Source organism: Octodon degus, unplaced genomic scaffold (genome assembly GCF_000260255.1).
Source record: "Octodon degus isolate 3935 unplaced genomic scaffold, OctDeg1.0 scaffold00191, whole genome shotgun sequence".
In the NCBI taxonomy this organism is placed as follows: Eukaryota; Metazoa; Chordata; class Mammalia; order Rodentia; family Octodontidae; genus Octodon; species Octodon degus.
The window spans coordinates 351,824-370,477 of NW_004524767.1; the positions used below are offsets into that span (position 1 = coordinate 351,824).

The 18,654-nt window shown below is 37.3% G+C and overlaps 1 protein-coding gene and 1 pseudogene across 1 annotated transcript in view; both read left to right on the top strand.

Annotated features, from left to right (window-relative positions):
- Nucleotides 1-10,346, top strand: part of Tmprss11b (transmembrane serine protease 11B) — a 20,177-nt gene extending 9,831 nt beyond the window's left edge. Inside the window, exons 3-10 of the mRNA XM_004644078.2 lie at nucleotides 2,675-2,793; nucleotides 2,885-2,952; nucleotides 4,230-4,390; nucleotides 5,050-5,088; nucleotides 5,822-5,996; nucleotides 6,719-6,978; nucleotides 8,308-8,450; nucleotides 9,356-10,346. Of these exons, the coding sequence (XP_004644135.1) occupies nucleotides 2,675-2,793; nucleotides 2,885-2,952; nucleotides 4,230-4,390; nucleotides 5,050-5,088; nucleotides 5,822-5,996; nucleotides 6,719-6,978; nucleotides 8,308-8,450; nucleotides 9,356-9,517 (1,127 nt within the window). The 3' untranslated portion in view covers nucleotides 9,518-10,346. The remainder of the gene's footprint in view (nucleotides 1-2,674; nucleotides 2,794-2,884; nucleotides 2,953-4,229; nucleotides 4,391-5,049; nucleotides 5,089-5,821; nucleotides 5,997-6,718; nucleotides 6,979-8,307; nucleotides 8,451-9,355) is intronic.
- Nucleotides 10,347-15,348: 5,002 nt separating this feature from the next.
- LOC111813481 lies at nucleotides 15,349-15,854 on the top strand (annotated as a pseudogene).
- The last annotated feature ends 2,800 nt before the right edge of the window (nucleotides 15,855-18,654 follow it).

An 18,654-nucleotide genomic window follows, 5' to 3' on the forward strand; every position in this document is an offset into this window, starting at 1 on the left:
TGTCATTTTTTTCTACCTAAATAATAATAAGCTCTTTTATCCTATACATTTACCAACCCAAGTTTGTCCTAATGTGTTTGATCCTTAAATTTTTCACAAAACCCAATGGGCTATTTCGAAGCTGTGTGTTCAAATTTATTCAGTTGTTTTTTTCAGAGTCATCAGTATCATCCATCCCTTAGTAATAACTTAAATTTTCCTTTTCTATTTCATTCTATTTGTTTTGCTCAAGACTGCCCAGCATGTCACATGATTTTTAATCTATATATTTCATTTCCAAAGTGGCTTTTGCCTTCGACTCCCATTTCTTTAGTGAATTGTGCAGTTTACTTTTTTCTTAGCTGAACTTTGGTGAGTTCTTTTTTTTACAATATCCTTAAGATCTTGGTGACTTGTTAAAACTCATTCTTTGTTCCACTGATAATGCTTCTTGTTTTTATGTCCTTTCCGCTTGTTAACTGTAACATCTGTGTACAAGCTCCCTACTGAAACCTTTAATGGTGAGTCACCTTCTGTGATTTGGGACACAGGATTTTAAGAAATCCTTTGGGAAGTAGGTCTCAGGGTGGGCCATAGATGTGGAGAGCTTTGTTGCTTGTGCATAATCTGTTGTCCCAACAAGTCTTTTATCACATCCTCAATTTTGGTTTTGAACTTAGGTGTTTATCTTCGATTGTTAATGCATAGGAGAAAGTGCTCTAATTTGCAGGATCTAATGATTTCTCCCCTCCCCCAACTTTTTAACCCCAGTTGGTTGCCTTAGCTGGAAGACTGTGTCATGCACAATAAAAAAAAACACATTAATATAGTTTTATTTCTAGCATTCTGCCTCATGAAAATAGGTCTTTATGTCAATATTTCTTAGTTGTTCCTTTAGAACCTGCAGTGTCATTATTTTAATTTTGTAGAACTTTTAGAAAAATCTGCATCTAGCTCCACTTATGGAATATAACTTCAATCTATATAATTTCTAATTTTAGTATATATTTCATAGTTTGTGGGGCATGTTTGTATCATAATTTTTGGTTTAGAGGTGTGGTTGTTTTCTTTAGTTTCCTTGCAATTAAGCCTGTTATTTTTGTCTTTTCTTCTTTTCATGGGTTTAGGAATAGGAGAATGTCGAAAGAAAGGTTCTTAATCTATCAACCTTAAATACAAGTTTCATATTAAGTTATGCTTAAATCCTGATATTACATCTAGAGATTCTTAGGAAAAAAATTTATGTGAATGCATCAAGTTTCCTTTTCAGAAACAAATGGTAAGTAATCAAGAAATGATAAGCTAACATAGCATTTAGTTATGTAAAAGAGGCTGAGGAGTTTTAAATTCTTCTCTTTTTTTATTGCTTATGGTGTTACAGCTTGATAAACTGGGCTGGGAATACAGCTTAGCAACATCATGCCTGCCTGGCAAGAGTGAGGCTGTGACCTCAAGTCCCAGTACAAAAAAAAAAAAAAAAATCACAAATGTCATAAACTACAATTGTAAAGTTTGGTCTCTGTAGTGAAAAATAAATGATCCATTGATTGGCTAACTGCAATCAACAATATTTATTTATAAATCACATATAATCAATCCATTCTCTGCATTTTGAGACTTCTGAACTTCTTTTCCATCATTTTTAGCACTGTAAACTAGTGAACATTTATGTACTAACACTAGAAATAACACCAGGCTAGGAACTACCCCCACCTTTTACCCTGGCCCCCACACAGATTTTCACCTCCATACTTCAGCTCATGCCCAGCAAATACTCATTTGTCTCTCATAGGCCCCTCCCCAGGAAGGCACTTCCGCCTGTCCTCCAGGCTACCTCTGCTCTTGGGCACTTATCACTCTGTAGTTTACTTGTTTAGATATTTTGTTTTCCCTATGCTTTTCCTCTTGCCCTAATCCACATGCAAGTTGCAGGTGAAAACTCAAGTTCGATCACTGACTCATGTCCCTATTAATCTTCATGTGTTGATTTCATCTGCAGTGACCCTGCCTCTTCCACAAGATGATACTCAAGGTTTGCTATCTTGGAAAGAAACATTTACTTAGTTTTTATTGTACTAGTACACAGCACTTAGCAGATTTTTGATTGTTACATGTGAAATACATCACATATCAGAGATGTAGGTTAGTATCTCTGAATTTTAGGAAAAAAATTTAATGCTGTGGAATTTGGTGTAAACACAGATTGAATTTTGACTCTTGGCTCTTTTTAACAACCATACTAAATTCAGCAAGTTAATTTATATTTCACTTGAAAATACATACTTCATTTTGTCTTTCTAAAGTATCTTCATATGGTTACTATATTAAGGTAAATAATGGTAGCTATTTTAATTCATAATCAGTTAATTGACTAGTGTAAATTGTTATCTTGTAGAATATATTCTTTTCTGTTTCAATCATGATCTTACTCTTATTCATGATTTTTGTTTGATGTGTGTGTGTGTGTGTGTGTGTGTGTGTGTGTGTGTATGTCTGTGTGCACATATCTATCACAATAACAGTGCTACAACCGCTCTCCACAATAATTGTGTTATATAATCAACTGTACCAGAAAGATTTATATGGGTTTGTGAATATCTATTGAGCATACCTATCAGTTGATATTAATATGCAATCTATATTTAGATTTGAAGTCCATATACTTAAATTCTTGGATTATCTCTTTATTTCACAGAAAATAGAACTCACTACTATCAAGGAAGCTTTGAAGTGCTAAATATTCCATATAATAAAAATTATGAAAGGGAGACATCCCAGGAAAATAACTACCTCAGTAAAATCCTTGAAACTAAGGTAAGTTAGTATTCTCCTACTTTGATTGCTGATTATTCAAAATATAAATATAGTACAATTTGATGTTTGACTCTGTGTTTTCCTTTAACAGATGGTTGATGCATTTGAAAGCTCTGACATTTACAGAAAATATATTAATTCCCAAGTCATCACACTGGTGTAAGTAACTAACACTCAACAACAGAAGAAGAGGCCAAACCATCAAATATATTGTTAGACTTCAAGTTTCTTTGTTAAAAATGTCTATTGAAAGCTTATATTCACTAGACAATAATTTACAAACATCCAACACTATCATAAATGTTGGATTATTGTCCAGTAAATTCAAAGCAGAAATTAGGCCTATATTATTGAGTTCATTACATTTATTGAGAATGTATTGATCTTCGAATTACAGGTGACTTAATCTTCTAGTTACCTAAGTGTTTTTGTTCAGAAAACCTAAGTCTCTTAGATAAATATCTGAGACTCTAATATTTTTGTTTGTCCTTAGCATAAACTGAGTCCTGTTTTCTCCTGTCTTTCTACTTTCAAGTCAGTTAAACCCTAGTGGAGCTGTCCCTAAGAGTCTTTTTAGATACAGTATTGACATCATATCCTTACCTAAGTTTTGATACCAAGGAAACTTTCTAGTCAGCATTAAAAACATCCATTCTCCAACTGGGGAGAGAGATTTACAAGAAGAAAATTATCCGTACTATCTTCCCTTCATGTGGGTTTGGAATAGTAAAGAATGGAAGAGGGATCCCCCCAAAAAAAGAAATTAGACAGTGTAAACCCAGCTTTAGCCATACTAGTAACACTAGAGTCTTGGATGAGTGGCTGTATGGGCCTGTGCTTCTATTCTGTAAGATGTAATGATAACACGTGCCATGCCTTCTATATAGCCATACTCAGAACCAAAAATCTAATGTGTGAAATATTTACAGATCAACACATTTTCATGAAGGTGATTATAGTTCTGCTATTCTAAATGTCACCAAGACCAGCCCTTCTTCGCATTCTTGGACTTAACAGTACTCTTGAAATTGTAGAATAGATTATGGTTTCAACTATAATTAATCTTAGGGATAAATTTAATGTTGGACATAGATGGAAAACTAAAGTTAAAAGTTCCAGGCACCTCTCAGAGGTGACTGTAGTCCTTGGACATCTGCTCTGTTTCGTTTTCTCACACAAAAAACTTCAGGTCTTCTTAGGTGGAGTAGATCAGGTGTGGGAATGGAGAGGCTACAGGACTGAGTTTTTCATTCTTGAATGTGCTGCTACAAAAATCAAACTTATATGAGCTGAGTGCTTCCCAGAAAGGTTTAGTATCCTCTGCTCTCTTATGCAGTGGGCCCAGGTGAGCAGAAGATAACAAACATGAAAGACCAGGAGATGAAAGAAGGAAACACTAGTTTTAGAAGTACATAGAATCTTTATGTTGTTTCCAGTCCTGATGGCAACAGTGTGACAGCTCACATATGGCTGGTTTTCAAGGACTCCAGAGCAAGGAAGGAAAACACAAGAAGAAGAATTGAGAGCATCTTACGCCAGATGCTGAAGAACCAGTCAGGGTCCTTGACCACAGATGCCACTTCTCTTAAGCTCATGGGTAAGCTTCTGCCCCAGAGGTGAGGGCTGCTGCAACACAGCCCAGCACAAACACCAGGCACAAATCTGTGTTCGTCACATTTTAACATGAATGTCATTTCACAGCAGAGCAGATATTTATATTATTCATTATTTAAAACCCAATTCAAGTCACAATAACTATGCCTTCAACTGCTTCTCATTCTAAAGTAGACATAAGTATTTGAAACAATGCATATAAGCAATTCTGTTTTAGTTTTCTTTTCTTAATATCTTGTAGCTTTCAGAAAACATGACTATATAGATCTGCCATCATAAGATAGGTCATTTCTTAGAAGTTATTTTTATATACTGAAAGGAATCAGGTCATTTGTGGGGACTTTCCTTCTTCTAAGGGGAGCAAATCACATTTTTCCATTTTAGACAATGTAGAATACAATCCATTTAAATAAGAAAGATCTCTCCCATAGAACCTTGAAGATGGTGCTTCCACATCACACATACACCTGTAGTAAAGTTAAATGCCAGTAAATCAATTTTTCTTTTCTACACACTCTTTATCCTGAAATTAAAAATGCTTTTGCAACACTCTTTCTCTGTTCTGCTGGCCATACCATCTTTCTTCATTGCCCTACAATGAATTAGGTATGAAATTTACTGTGGATTTTTGTTCTATTTCAGAAATCAGTAAAACTGCTGCTGAAAAAATTATCAACAGCCGTAAGTTGCATACTTTTTAAACGAAATTTGAGACTATTACTTTTCACGAGACAGTTTTAAGTGCTTTTTGTAGGATAATCCACTCAAACTCCTTAACAACATGAGAGATAGACATGACTATAATCTCACTTTAAAAATGAGTAAAGCAAGTACAAAAGGTGAAATAATTGCCTATGTTCAGCCAATTTGTAAACAAATATCAGGGTCAAAATTCAGGCTCAAGCAATCTGGCCACAGAGCCAATGGGTTTCAGGACTTTGCCTTTGTCCACAACTTACACACTGTCCAAATCCTGAAGTACCTCAGGGATCTTATGCTACGTAGAGACAACCCAGCGGATGCTACTGACACAATTCCATTCCATTCCTATAAGTCATGATGTTGTCACATTTAACCATAGAAGGACAACTCAGCTTGCTGTTTACTTTCTAATTGAGTGAGTATTTTCTTGAGCTGAGTATGTTGGTGGTGCACACCTGTAATCTCAGCATTGTGGAAAGCTGAAGCAGAGGAACCCTAAATTCAGATTCTACTGGAGCAATTCAGTGATTTAAGGTACTCCTGTTTCAAAATAAAAACTTTTCTAAAAGGTCTGGGGATGTAATTCAGTGAAAAAGCTTTGAGTTCCATTTCCAGTAATCACATAATAAAATAAATATTATAGCAATAAAAATAACATACATAATGAACATTATCTGTATTCCCAATGGAACAAAACTGGCCCTTTCACCAGGCTGTGGGAGGCGAGCAAGGATGTCCGCTACCTATGACAGAATCAAGGGAGGCTCCACCGCCCAGGAGGGAGAGTGGCCGTGGCAAGCCAGTCTCAAGATGAATGGCAAACACTACTGTGGGGCAGTGTTAATCAGCGAACTTTTCCTGCTGACTGCGGCTCACTGCTTCACGAAGTAAGTTCATCTCATTGCAGAGTGCTAGAGAGACCAGGAACCCCTGGGATACTCCACTTTTACCTGCTTGTTTCCCCTACACACACCTGGTTTGGAAGACAGACTGAACTGCCTATTTAAGCCTTTCCTACCTTCCCAGTACAAACAGGAAGTCTCTCTGTTTTAATGCTAAATTTTTTCTTAACTGATTCTTAGCTCTTATCATTTTATACTACAGACCCTAAAGTATTTGCAGTTGTTAAAATACAGCATCCTATTTCTCTCTCTTCTCTCTCTCTACATGTCTTCTCTACCTCAGGCAAACAGGACTTAGTCCTGCCTTCAATGCTATTTTCCCTCAGAAATCTTTCTTGCCCATAAACATACTGATGTAATTCCTCCTGTTCCTCCCCACTAATTACATATACAAGCATCCAAACAATTGTTATGACCCCCAGTATTTATGCCCATCTTTATTTAGATGTAGCTTCTTGAAGGTATGTGATATTTATTTTTGTTTTCACACCCCTATTGCCTTACCTAGTAGATGGTATGGGACTCAAACAAGATATTTCAAATGAATTAAAGAGTCATATCGCATCATTGTAATGGAATACAGAGAAACAAAATATTAAAGTCATGAAAAGCACATAGTAGATGCAGAACTTTTTTCTATTTGCTCTAGAATGCAGTATTTTGCTATCTTGAAATAAGTAAAAAACACAGAATTTTTGTTTCTTTAGGACAAATAATCCAAAAGTTTTTGCTGTTAGCTTTGGCACAGAAGTAACTCCTCCTTATATGCAACATGATGTTCAACAAATAATTATTCATGAAGGCTATGTCAAAGGTGAACATCACGATGATATTGCAATTATACGGCTCACTGAAAAAGTTGTATTCAAAAATGATGTGCATCGAGTTTGCCTTCCTGAAGCCACACAGATATTTCTGCCTGGGGAAGGAGTTGTTGTTACAGGATGGGGAGCATTTTCCTATAATGGTAAGTCCTGTGAAAACCTAATGCACTTCATGAAATTCAGAAGCAACAGGAAAAGTTAGAAAGGCACTGCAAAGTCCAGGGCATTCTTTGTCTCTGCCTATGGAGTAGCCAGGTGATTTCTTAAGGAGTGTTGCACATGGAGTTAAGATTGCTGATTGCCTTGGTTTGGAACATTCCTAGGAGACCAGTGTGCCTGTAGAACCTCCCTTACTAGCAGAAACTAATCAAGAAGGTTCTGGTCCAAAGGTTTCATTATTGTCCAGGTGGTGAACTCTTCTATCAGCCTAGAAATAATTACAAGGCAGAGAGTACAGAGAGAACTGATTCCCCAAGCCCCACTTTGAATGCCAAATGATGTTAGCGTGTGGGTGTTGTTTTTCTCTCACCCAGAACAACTTACCATAAAAGTGGAGTAAAAGAGGACTGAACAAATGTACTCACTGTAGGGTAAAGCAGAAAGCAGCATCTATTGTGCAGCTAAAGCCCCCCAGGCATGTGAACCTGCCTGGGACAAATGGTTGCCAAGGGACTCCTCATCTAAGAGTTTTTATATACAAACTTGAGTACATTTCAGTCAACTTTAGAACAACTATGGGGTTAAACACAGGAGAGTGACATAGAGTGGGCCTTTAGGAACTTAGGGTAGGTAGCCTGCATGCTTGTGCAAGCACCACTGATTATAACTTGAAACAGAGCAAAGGTATTCTTTAGAGAGGTAGAAGTATCTCATTGCTGGGCATGAGAATCCCACCAATCTAATGATGTCTTTGTTTACTGAGCATCTAATTCCCTGGCCTTGGCCATTGTGTCTTTCTCTGAATTTTCAGAGCCCTTGTTGGCCTGGCCCTTCCCTTGACTGTCTGTCCTCTTCTGCCAGAGCACTTCCTACACTCCTCTCTTGGGCCAGTGTTACTCTGAGAAATCCTGCCATCTTCCCACAGGGTTCCTCATCCTCAGCATCATGTTTTACAAGAAGCAGATTGTTTAGACTGCTGCTGGGAGTTTCTTTTTAGTTTAGGAAAATGATATCCAAACCTTAGAAAACTGAACTTACATTCAGTCATGCCTGAGGAGGAATAGTGGTTTATTCTTTCCAAGTCTTTTCTTATCTCTCTGTTTCAGGTTTGATAAGGACTTTGAAAGGGAATATTTAAAAAATGTTTCAAATTATATTTTCACAGTTTCAAAAAAATGTTTTCATATATTAGTGTGAAGGGATAGAGCAGATCTTTTCATTCAAAATTAAATGATTAAGTAGAATCAGTTGCACAGGGATCTTATGTGCAGAGGAGGCCTGCCCTGACTCAAAGTGGGGTTTGCTTCTTCTAGGTAAATTCCCAGCGTTACTTCAGAAGGCACTTGTAAAAATTATAGACACAAACACATGTAATGCTGAAGAAGCATATGATGGCATGATACAAGACACAATGATATGTGCTGGCTACATGGAAGGAAATATCGATGCCTGTCAGGTAATTCTTGATGCTATTCATATTGACCACATAGTGTATAAATAACTGCTCTTATTTTAAGAAAGTCATCACTTTGAAAACAATGATATGCTTCAGATGACATGTTCTTTGACAGTTTTTTCAGTGACTGGCTTGGTTTTGGCCCTAAAAAATTCTTCTTTATTTGTAATATGCAGTAATATGCATTTATACTTAACAACTACTTCTGATTTAAGCTAACTCTGATTTAAGCACTGTCCTAATTTCTTTACAAATAATAATTTTTTCTGCCCTTATCACAACCTTTTTTTTATTTGTGGTACTGGGGATTGAACTCAGGACCTTGTGCTTGCCAGGGAAGCACTTATTCTACTGAGCTATTTTTCCTGCCCCTCCCCCTTATCATAACTTAACACATAAGGATTACAGTTATTCTCATTTCTCAGATGAGGAAACTGAGGCAGAGGAATTCAAAGTATGTCCCATGTGGTCATACCCTAGTAGGTGTCAGTATTGTGTACATTTCTCTGGAACCCAGGATCAGAATTTGTCTTCTTTCCATCATTCCAACAAAAATCAGCCTCAGAAAGGTCTGAGCCACTTTCAGCCTATTCGCAACTTCTCCCTACCTTCCTGTCCTCTTCATGTAGAGTGGTTCTAGATACTTTTCTTAGACCTGAGACCCTGAATTTTAAGCATGCTCATATTATATTTCCCAAGTCTTTCTTGTAGAACTAAAGTATATAATTTCTTAGATCACACCTTCATGTTCAGTTGCACATGGGAGAGCCAGGGAATGCATCTTGGTCAGTAACAGTTGAAGTAAGGAATATTTACCTTTCCACTGTCTCTATTAAGCACCAAAACCAACCTAAAATATCTGAAAGGGAATTGTTATAATGATCAATGTTCTTTGTGTTATTTAGGGTGACTCTGGAGGACCCCTAGTTTATCCCAATTCTCGAAATATTTGGTACCTTGTTGGCATCGTGAGCTGGGGAGACGAATGTGGCAAAGTCAATAAGCCAGGCATCTACACAAGAGTGACGGCCTACCGCAACTGGATCGCCTCTAAGACTGGTGTCTAAGGGAGAAAAGTCTTATAAAAGCAGCACAGGGCATTGTCGCTGTGACTTCTAGTCCTCATTTACCATGCTTTTCTAATTAGTGGGTGTACTGGCTCCTAGAAAGAATGGGGGACCTCAGAAAATGTTTGTGAGTTTTTATTTTAGGCAGACCCTATAAGACAGAATAAGAAATCTTACTGTTTTGGGTCCAGAAAGGCTTAAGCCAAGAACATATTCCCACCAAAGCTAAATTTTATAATACCATACTGTATGTAATGCTATTCCATTAACTCCTCTGGTGGTTATCTCATCACAGCACAAAGCTCATAGTATCTGTTATTATGACTCTGGAGTGTTATGAAGGTGTATTTTTTGCCCATGGCAAATTAGCACAGAGTGCCATGAGAGACTGGAATTATGCATGTTGAGGCACAGCATGTGGTGTCTGCTTTCATGTCACAGCTATAGGACTGTGACATGAACCTAGTCTAGATGCAGGTGTTGAATTCCCATCTCTTATTTGCACTGCTACTTTCATCAATTGTTGCAAACATTGTGAAACAATTTCACAGCAAAAGTAAACAAAACAATACATTTCAAACTTACAAGGGATCAAGTACAACAAGTCTTTAGTATTGGTACAGTATTTAGTGGAAATTCCCTATTTGTCATACGTTTTGAAAGACTAATTATAGAGAATGAAAGTGTGTAGCACATTCTAATTAAAACAGGTTAACAGGCAAACTATCTTTGTTCAATGACAGTTTCCTTTTTCCTGTTTATTTTTATTTATTTTCTTAAGAATATGCAAATGTTGCTTTTTCTTGTCTTCAGCTTCCTTGGATAGGTAGCAGAGAGAGAGAGAGAGAGAGAGAGAGAGAGAGAGAGAGAGAGAGAGAGAGTGTGTGTGTGTGTGTGTATGTGTGTGTGTATCTACCATACTTACCCAGAGAATATGCAAGAATTCTCTTCACCATATCAAGGAGGCTTGAGTTTCATTAATAGATCCCATTCAACATGATTGCACTCAAATGATTTTCTATGCCAGAGAAAATTGATCTTTTATGTAGTCCTTTTGTAAAATTTCATTGTTATTGTTAGTTTTGAAAGGTCCTCTAAAATAAAACAACTTCTAAGAGTAATTTCTGAAATTAGCTTTAAGTATAATTATTGTGAATGTTTATGCTTCCAAAACTCACAAAGAAGTTTGATTGCCATTAGGATGGTATTTGGAGATAGGATATTTAAGAAGTGATGGAGCCCTGAGGGCTTTGTCCTCATGAATGTATTAATGCTGTTATTGTCCAGGTCATCTCTATACAAGGTGAGTTAGGCTCCTTTCTGTTTATTCTCACTTTCTGTTCCTTCCTTCCTGCCCCCACCCCATCCCTCTCTCAGTTTTTCTGCTATTTTGCCATGTTAAGAATAGTGCTTCTCCCCTGATGAAGAGAGGGCTTCAAAGTTCCATCTTGGAAATGTAGACTACCCTGACTGAACGCCAAAACTCCGAACATTTTGATCTTAGAGTTTCCGCCTTCAGAACAATAAGAAATGAATGTCTACCATTTATGATTTACTCTGTGATTTTCTGTTTTGGCCACATAATGTGTACTAAACCAACAATAGTCAAATATCATTGCTTTTATAAAGAACTTATCATGTTAATTAAATGTTAAACAGAAAGGAGGGATACATCAAGGGTTCTGAGAAGCATGAATGAAATCAGAAGAATCACCCAGTTGATGTTACCTTGACTGGGAGCTGTAAGTGATTTGTGAAGAACATGGAGAATACTTAGGAATTTCTAAACAGCTATTTTTCTTGACTTTCACTTATCATAAATATTAATAATAGACAAAGTAATAAATTATTTTTTAAAATGTAGGCTGCACTATAGAAAACCAAGTCTTGTCAAGGACTTACTCAAAAGAAATGCATATTGTTAAAACAACACAGATTAACTAGTTTGGTATACTAAGCAACCAATTTTGTCATGATAATGTGTAACTTTCCTTTTTTTGGAGTAATTTAACAAAACTTCTTTGACCTAACATAGAGAAAAAATAAATTCAACAACAATAAATATCTCTTTCCCCAAGAGTGCCAAGAAGGAATCAAAGGTTGGATGCCTGTTCATCTAGAAGGGGGCTCATTTTTGGGTGGGGTAGAGATTCTGGGGGCTGACACTAGTGACCGCCAAGCTTCTACTGAACTTGGTTTTGTTTGTAAACTTTGGATGCAGCTTCCACGATAGTTAGGTTGCTCACTGGGAACCCATGCTCTACCTCCACCTTGTCTTTCTCCCTGTCTTCTCCTATTTGCCTCCCAGAGATAGTTTATTAATGTGTCATCACTGAAGGCTGCTTCCAGGAAGATGGCTCTGCAAAGCTGCTGGGGTGGCAGTCCAGGTGATCTTCCTCTCCTGGCTCTGCCTGGGGAACTCCTGGCCTTCAAAGTCTATATGACTGATAAAGAAAAAGCTTTGGGCAGGTTGAGCTGCTCACAGAATAGGCAGCAGCCCTCACACTGCCCTCTGGAGTTTGCGAGGACTCACTCAGTGGTCTCTCCTAATCTAGAGGTCTGGGAAATGTGGGATATTTTGAGAGCCACACATTTCGCTGGCCTAACGTATTTCCTTAAAGTAAACTCCTGGCACTGATTTCTATGATTTCAAAATGAAGCAACTAAACAGCAAACAAGGGCTCTGATAATAATAATAATAATAATAATAATAAAAAATGTGGAAGAAACAGATTTATTAAGCATTTCCAGATCACGAAGTCATGGAAATGGAGTCTGAAGACCCCTGATAGGCGAGAGGTGTCTATGGCACAGTGATGAAATGTTCCATTATGGTCGACTTAGCATTGTTCTTAAGGCGAGTAGAAAAGGAAAAAGAAAGCTAAAGTACAATGATCCGAGCAATTGTTAATTACACAGATTTTTATGTCATAAAACTAAGAGAAAAATTTTATATATAATCGCTATATAGTTGGGCTGTACTATATGAAATATAAACAAAAAAAAGACTGAAAAAAGGATACAGGACAACAGAGTTTATTTTTAACAGAGTCCTGGTGATATGATGGTAAACTTTTTATTTTCTAGAGTTAGGACTGGGGATATAGGTCAGTGGCATAAATGCCTGCCTGGAAAGTGTGAGATCCTGAGTTCAATTCCCAGTACAAAAAAAAAAAAAAAAAAAAAAAAACAAGACCCTGTCAAAAAAAAAGAAAAGAAAAGAAAAAAGAAAAAGAAAAGATTCCAGTCTGTCATACTTTTCCATTGTGAGAATGGTGACAAAAGATTTTCTTTAAAGTATTTACATTTTTGTAAATCAAAAATCATTGGATACAATCAGTGAACATATTCTGGGCATCCACCAGACTGCCAGCCTGGTGGAGACCACGAGGAGTGTCTGGTAACCCTGTCCACAGAAAGTGGGCTTGAGTCCTTTCTGGAGCCCAGGAACCAAAATTCATTGCTTATTAGAGGCACTACTGGGAGAAGGAAGAGGGTCACTTCTTGCAGCCTCCTTCTCCAGTCTTCAATGGTTCCTAATTGCCCCTGAGTATAGCTGGAGAAATCCTGTGAAGTAATTGAGTTTCGTTCTCATGGGTGAAAATTAAGGGTGAAAATCCTTAATGAGGTCCAGGTCAGTTGGTGTCTCTGAGCTGTTTGCAGTGTGTGGCGCTTTCAAGAGCTGTGTCCACATAGCCTGCAGTACTTGCAGAGTATTCAGGGTGGGTAGTTGTGACTTTCTCCACAGCACTCCCAGACAGGAGGTTTGGGAAACATTTATCATCTACTCAACCTAACAGAACTGTGAGGCCTACTTAAGTTTCAATTTATTAAGTTAAAAATAAAAGGTATGTATCAGAGCCTGCTGCAGCATACAAGATAAACTTAATATTTAATTGGATTAATTTAAATAATGAGTAGATCTGACAATATAATGCAAGAATAAATGTGTAATATCAATAAAAACTGCACAGTATAATTATTTGGAAGTCAGTAAAACTTATCTTAAGACATAATTACTGAAGATCACAATTTTTTAAATTTACATAAATAAATATGTTGATGTTTCCTACATCAACATACGCTACATCAAACATAATTCAAATAATACACTGCTAAACTATATTCATATAGCTTCAAATAAATTGAAACTAACATGACATAGTATTTAAAACTGAGCCTCAGAAAAGCAAAAAAGCCTACTTGTAGTTTGCTAAGAGAAGTTTTTAGCCTATTTTGTTTTTTAACTCAAAAATTTTAAACCTTGCACCAAACAGCTTAGTAACACCTAGAAATTCTGGAATTAGCAAATTGCCAATCCCATCAATGAGGCATACACCCAAAGAGGACTTGAGTTTCTTAGCTTTTTCAAACTCTTTTTATAATCATTGTATCTCTGCATTTATCTCCTCAGATTTCTTTGTAAATGTTCCTCAAGCAGTTCTCTTTGGGTATTTAGCTTGTGCTCCAAAATATTTTTCTTTGGAAGTAGTTTTATATTGTCCATATGGCAAATTCCCAAGCAATAAAGACAATGAAACTCTGAACTGAAATAGGTAAATGAGAGACAACACAAGTTACTAAACAGTATAAAATACAGCACAGTGATGCTAGCCCCTGGATAATGAAACAGGAATAAAGTAAACTTCGAAGTCTGAATACTTTCACAGCGTTATACAGGAATGGAATACCTAATAAAGTTCATGTGTTATAAAATAATCAACAAAACTGAAAAAAATTAAAGTTCTTATTAAAGTTCACATTATACAAAAAATGTCAATTAAATAAAAATGTAGACATGAAACATGTCTACAGAAAGTAAATGAGATGGAAGAGCATTCAAATAAAATCTGGGATGGAGGCCCTTTCCCAGAGTGACATACCAGACACACATTTCAAAACAATTGATATCGTTAACTATATAAATACACATTTTCCATAGAAAAACATTAGCAAAGTAAAAAAAAATGGCAATACAGGGAATATATTTTATGACAAAAAATGGTAAAATAATTTCTAACAATGTTTAAATCACTGAGATTAAAAACCAACACCCTTGAAAACACTGGGCAAATATCTAAGATGAATTTTTTTTAAGAGTAGGTAAATTTATTGGAGAAAAGGAATGGGGAACAGGAGTAGCTCCTGAGAGACAGAAGGGTCCCAGTGGGTTGCCCTAAGATGGAACTAAGTATGCTCAACTTCAACAATAAGAGATGGGAAACAAAGCTATGTGATGCCTACATTCACTGCAGAACAAGAAGGAAAGCCACATTTATTTTGGTCTGTTTTGTTTTGACATAAAGATTTAGGTAAAGAGAAAATATCTTCTCTTCCCGACTAAGAGCATGAATTGCTTCAGTTATACAACACAGTGATTAATGCAAAAGCCTTCGATTCATTATGAAATTATTTTGTAGAGTTAATGACCTGTGTATCAAATGGCACATGTATTAGAATGTGTGTGGCAGCAGTATAGCTTGGAAGAAAATGAAACCTACCTTTTTGTGGGTTGCAAATCAAAGATACCAAAGGACATCTAGGCAAAGGAACAGTCTACAGTCAGTACAAGGAAGGGAAAGCTCATTTGTACTAGTTAGTATAAGATGATCTTCAAGATTTTTATAAAATGTAGAAAGGAAAGACATAAGCAATGTATGGAGATGCTCCTGAAAGAGTAAAATAAAATTGCAGGTAGTAATATTGTTATATAACTCAAGTCAAATGTACAACAAACTAATAACAATGGTCAAAATTTAAAACCGAACAAAACAAAACATACAAACAAAAAAACAGCGCTCGTGGTGGGCAGCAGGACCTCGTCACACACCATGGCCAGGCTGCTGGCACTGCTGGGCCCCACCGGCAGGGTGGGTGCCTGGCTCAGTCCCCACACCACCTGGCTCTTGGTGCTGCTGATCCCTGTGACCCACTGGCCTTGGCCCTAGCCCAGTTCCAGCCTGGCCCAGACACCTGGCTGTAGCAGGGCCGGAAGCACCCCAAGGAAGCAAAACAAGTCATAGCAGCTAAAACAGATTTTCCAAGAGTGTGGAGCTGTTGCTGTGTGCACATTAGAATCTTGTTGATTGCCCTGGGCCCATTTTACATGGCTGTTTCAAGTGGCATAGACATGTGTACAATCCTGCTTCAACTCTAATTTAAAGAGTCATTGGTACAGTGGAAAGTTGCAGTGGGCACAAGCACCTTCATGGTGGCCTATGTGACCCACAAGCTGTTGGCGCCTGTGAGGAGCAGCATCACCTTGGCCTCCAAGCCTTTCCTTGTCAAAGATCTTCAGAAAGTGGGACTTTTAAAATCCCCAACTGCAAAGCCTTGATGATTTGCAGCCATTGGAAACCTAGCTCGAGATTATATGATTTGGATTGTTTTTCTGCACGGAAACAGGGAACTAATGGCTAGGTTTTCATGGATAAAGTTTAATTTTGACACCAAAATTAGGCATTTCGAAAATTATAATTTGAGTCTTTATGAATTTTCCTAATGCTATTCATCATAGGGCCATGCACGTAATCTGAAATGTCAGCATCACAAATGATTTAACATCAGACAACTGACTAAATGCTCTTTCTAGAAGATACTTGGTGAGGATCTGTCTGTAAAAGCCTCTGAAGATTTGCATGCTCAAGTTCTTAAAAACAATGAATCATGTAGCTGGCTTTTAAAATTCCCTTTCTATAGATTTGTTGTCAGCAGCCTGCAGTTTAATGTGCAGTATTCTGTAAAGTAGCTGCCAGTGCTAGATTATTGAAGCAAAATTAACAATATAGGATCATAATCTAAATTACCATCAGCCTTTGACATTCATTACACTTGTTCTGGAGAAAGGAAAACAAGTATTTCTGGTATGTTTCACTGACTCCTAAACACCATCAAATCTGAACATCATTGAGTCTTAGATGGTTTTGCTGACATTGCATTAAAATACGGTCACTTGTCTCTAATGATATGAACTGTGAAATCCTTGTCTGATAGTAATGTGGCTCCTGATTCCTTTGGATACCACACATAGGAAGAGCTAAGATAATTTTAGCCTTCTTAGACAATCTTTCTTTAATTCTTATTTCAAATTTCAGATATTCCAGAGCTGTCATAATGTTTATATTTCCACTTACTTATGTTTGTAAGTGGAAATAAAATTACATACATGAAAGATTTGTACTACTTCCCAGAAAGAAAACTTAGTAGCACTTGTTATAAATGGAAGATAACCATGAAATAATATTTATACAAGCTGAGAAGAAAAGGAGACTGGTAGGGTTAAGTGGTCTGCCAAGCCTGTTTCACCCAACAAACAGCATGTGTGTTAGGGAGATAGAATTCAAGCAGAGAGACCCAAACTTAAGACTTCCTCCTCGCAGTAGGGGTTCACCTTCCCTGGGTTTTCAGACTCAGTTTCATTGTCTGTCCTACTTCAGTAGGGGGTTGTGTTTATCTCTCCGGTGCACAATTCTATCTTTCAAAATTATTTCTGTGACAATTAGAAAGGAGGGGTGAGGAGATAGCTCAGTAGAATTAGTGCTTGCCTGGCAAGCACAAGGTCCTGAGTTCAATTCCAAGTACCACCAAAAAAAAAAAGAAGGAAAAAGCAATTTTCATTTGCATTCTTTGGGGCCAGAGAGATGGCTCAGTGGAATAAGTGCTTCCCTGGCAAGCCCAAGGGGCTGAGTTCAATCCCCAGTTCCACCAAAAAAAGAAAGCTAAAGAAGCCATTTATTATTTGTTTTACTGAGCTCTGACTGTGGACAATCCCCTAGTTAAACCTAATTACCAATGTTAATCAGTTACAATTAACATTAGAAAGGATCTTTGTGAGACAGATTCAGTACTTGCAATATTACATTGAAGAGGAAGCTTTTTTCTTTTAAAGCTGCTGCAGGATTGCCAAAAACTGGTTCAAACTTAAAGCTGTAACTGCCTTTCTGGGCTCTGATTACCAGGACATCTCCACAGTAGTTTTGTATGCCTGGTGATACCAGTTAGATCTTTTCTATATGGACTGGACAGAACTTTCCTGTCTCATCTTGTATTTACACAGTGATTTGTTCACTTTGGGCTCCATTCCCCGTCTGTACCAGTATAAAATGCCTGTGCAAAAACCGCTGATAGAAAGCCCTGAAGCTCAGGGGCATATGTCTCAACTTTGCAGGTCAGGAGTGATGAGAGTGCAGCACAAGGACGAGCAATAGCAAATCACACCCAAGAGCCACATCATGACGTTCTAGGCCCCAACCGCACTCCACTCCTAGGCCAGTGGGCAAAACAGAAAATAGTAATAGTAACTTGAGGATAAGGTCAAAGTGTCAGGGAACTAAAGCATTGTGTGAATCCACCAGCAAGATATTCACACTGCTTGTGTTCACCTTGTTTTTAAGGGAGCTAGGGGATGATCTACTTTACAAATAGAGTCTAGTTTCCTTTGGTAAATATTTATACCATATAGATTTTATTATTTATTCTCACTCTCCACAAATGCCTTTTTGAAATTTGAGTTTAGTTCTTATAAACTGAATTACATCTCAAATCACAAACAGTTTATATATAAGTAAAATCTTTTGCATAATTTCTTGGCATGTACCCTCACCTTATACATTTGTTTAAAGGCCAATAATTCTTTAAATTATTCGTGTGTCTCCCAGGCTCCTCTGGCTTTCTTTTGCAAACAGATTCCATTGAATCTCCCATTAGAGGGCGCTGCAACCCAATATCCCAGCTATAGGTGCCTGTACGTTTACTCCCTGTCAGAAAGTTCCCTTGCAATTGCAGCAGTTGTACACATACTCATGTTCCTCTTCTAATTCTAGTTCTGCTATTGCTCACATTTGCAGTTTCCCGAGCTCGAACCCTCTCCATGTCATCCATGACAGTTGACATCAGCTTCTTTCAAAATCCTGCTGAGTTTGACCTTCTTCCAAGAATCTTGTCTGTTCTTAATGGCATCTGGAATAGTGGAGGCTCTCAAAATATTTTTCTTGCTTTGATCCATCAGATAAATTGTCATGTATAGTTTTATGAAGTATATTTCTTAAACAATAAATCTTGGAAAAGGTTGGGAATATAGCACAGTGGTTTAGCATCTTGCCAGTAGTCAGTGAAGTTCTGTGATCCCTGTCATGGGG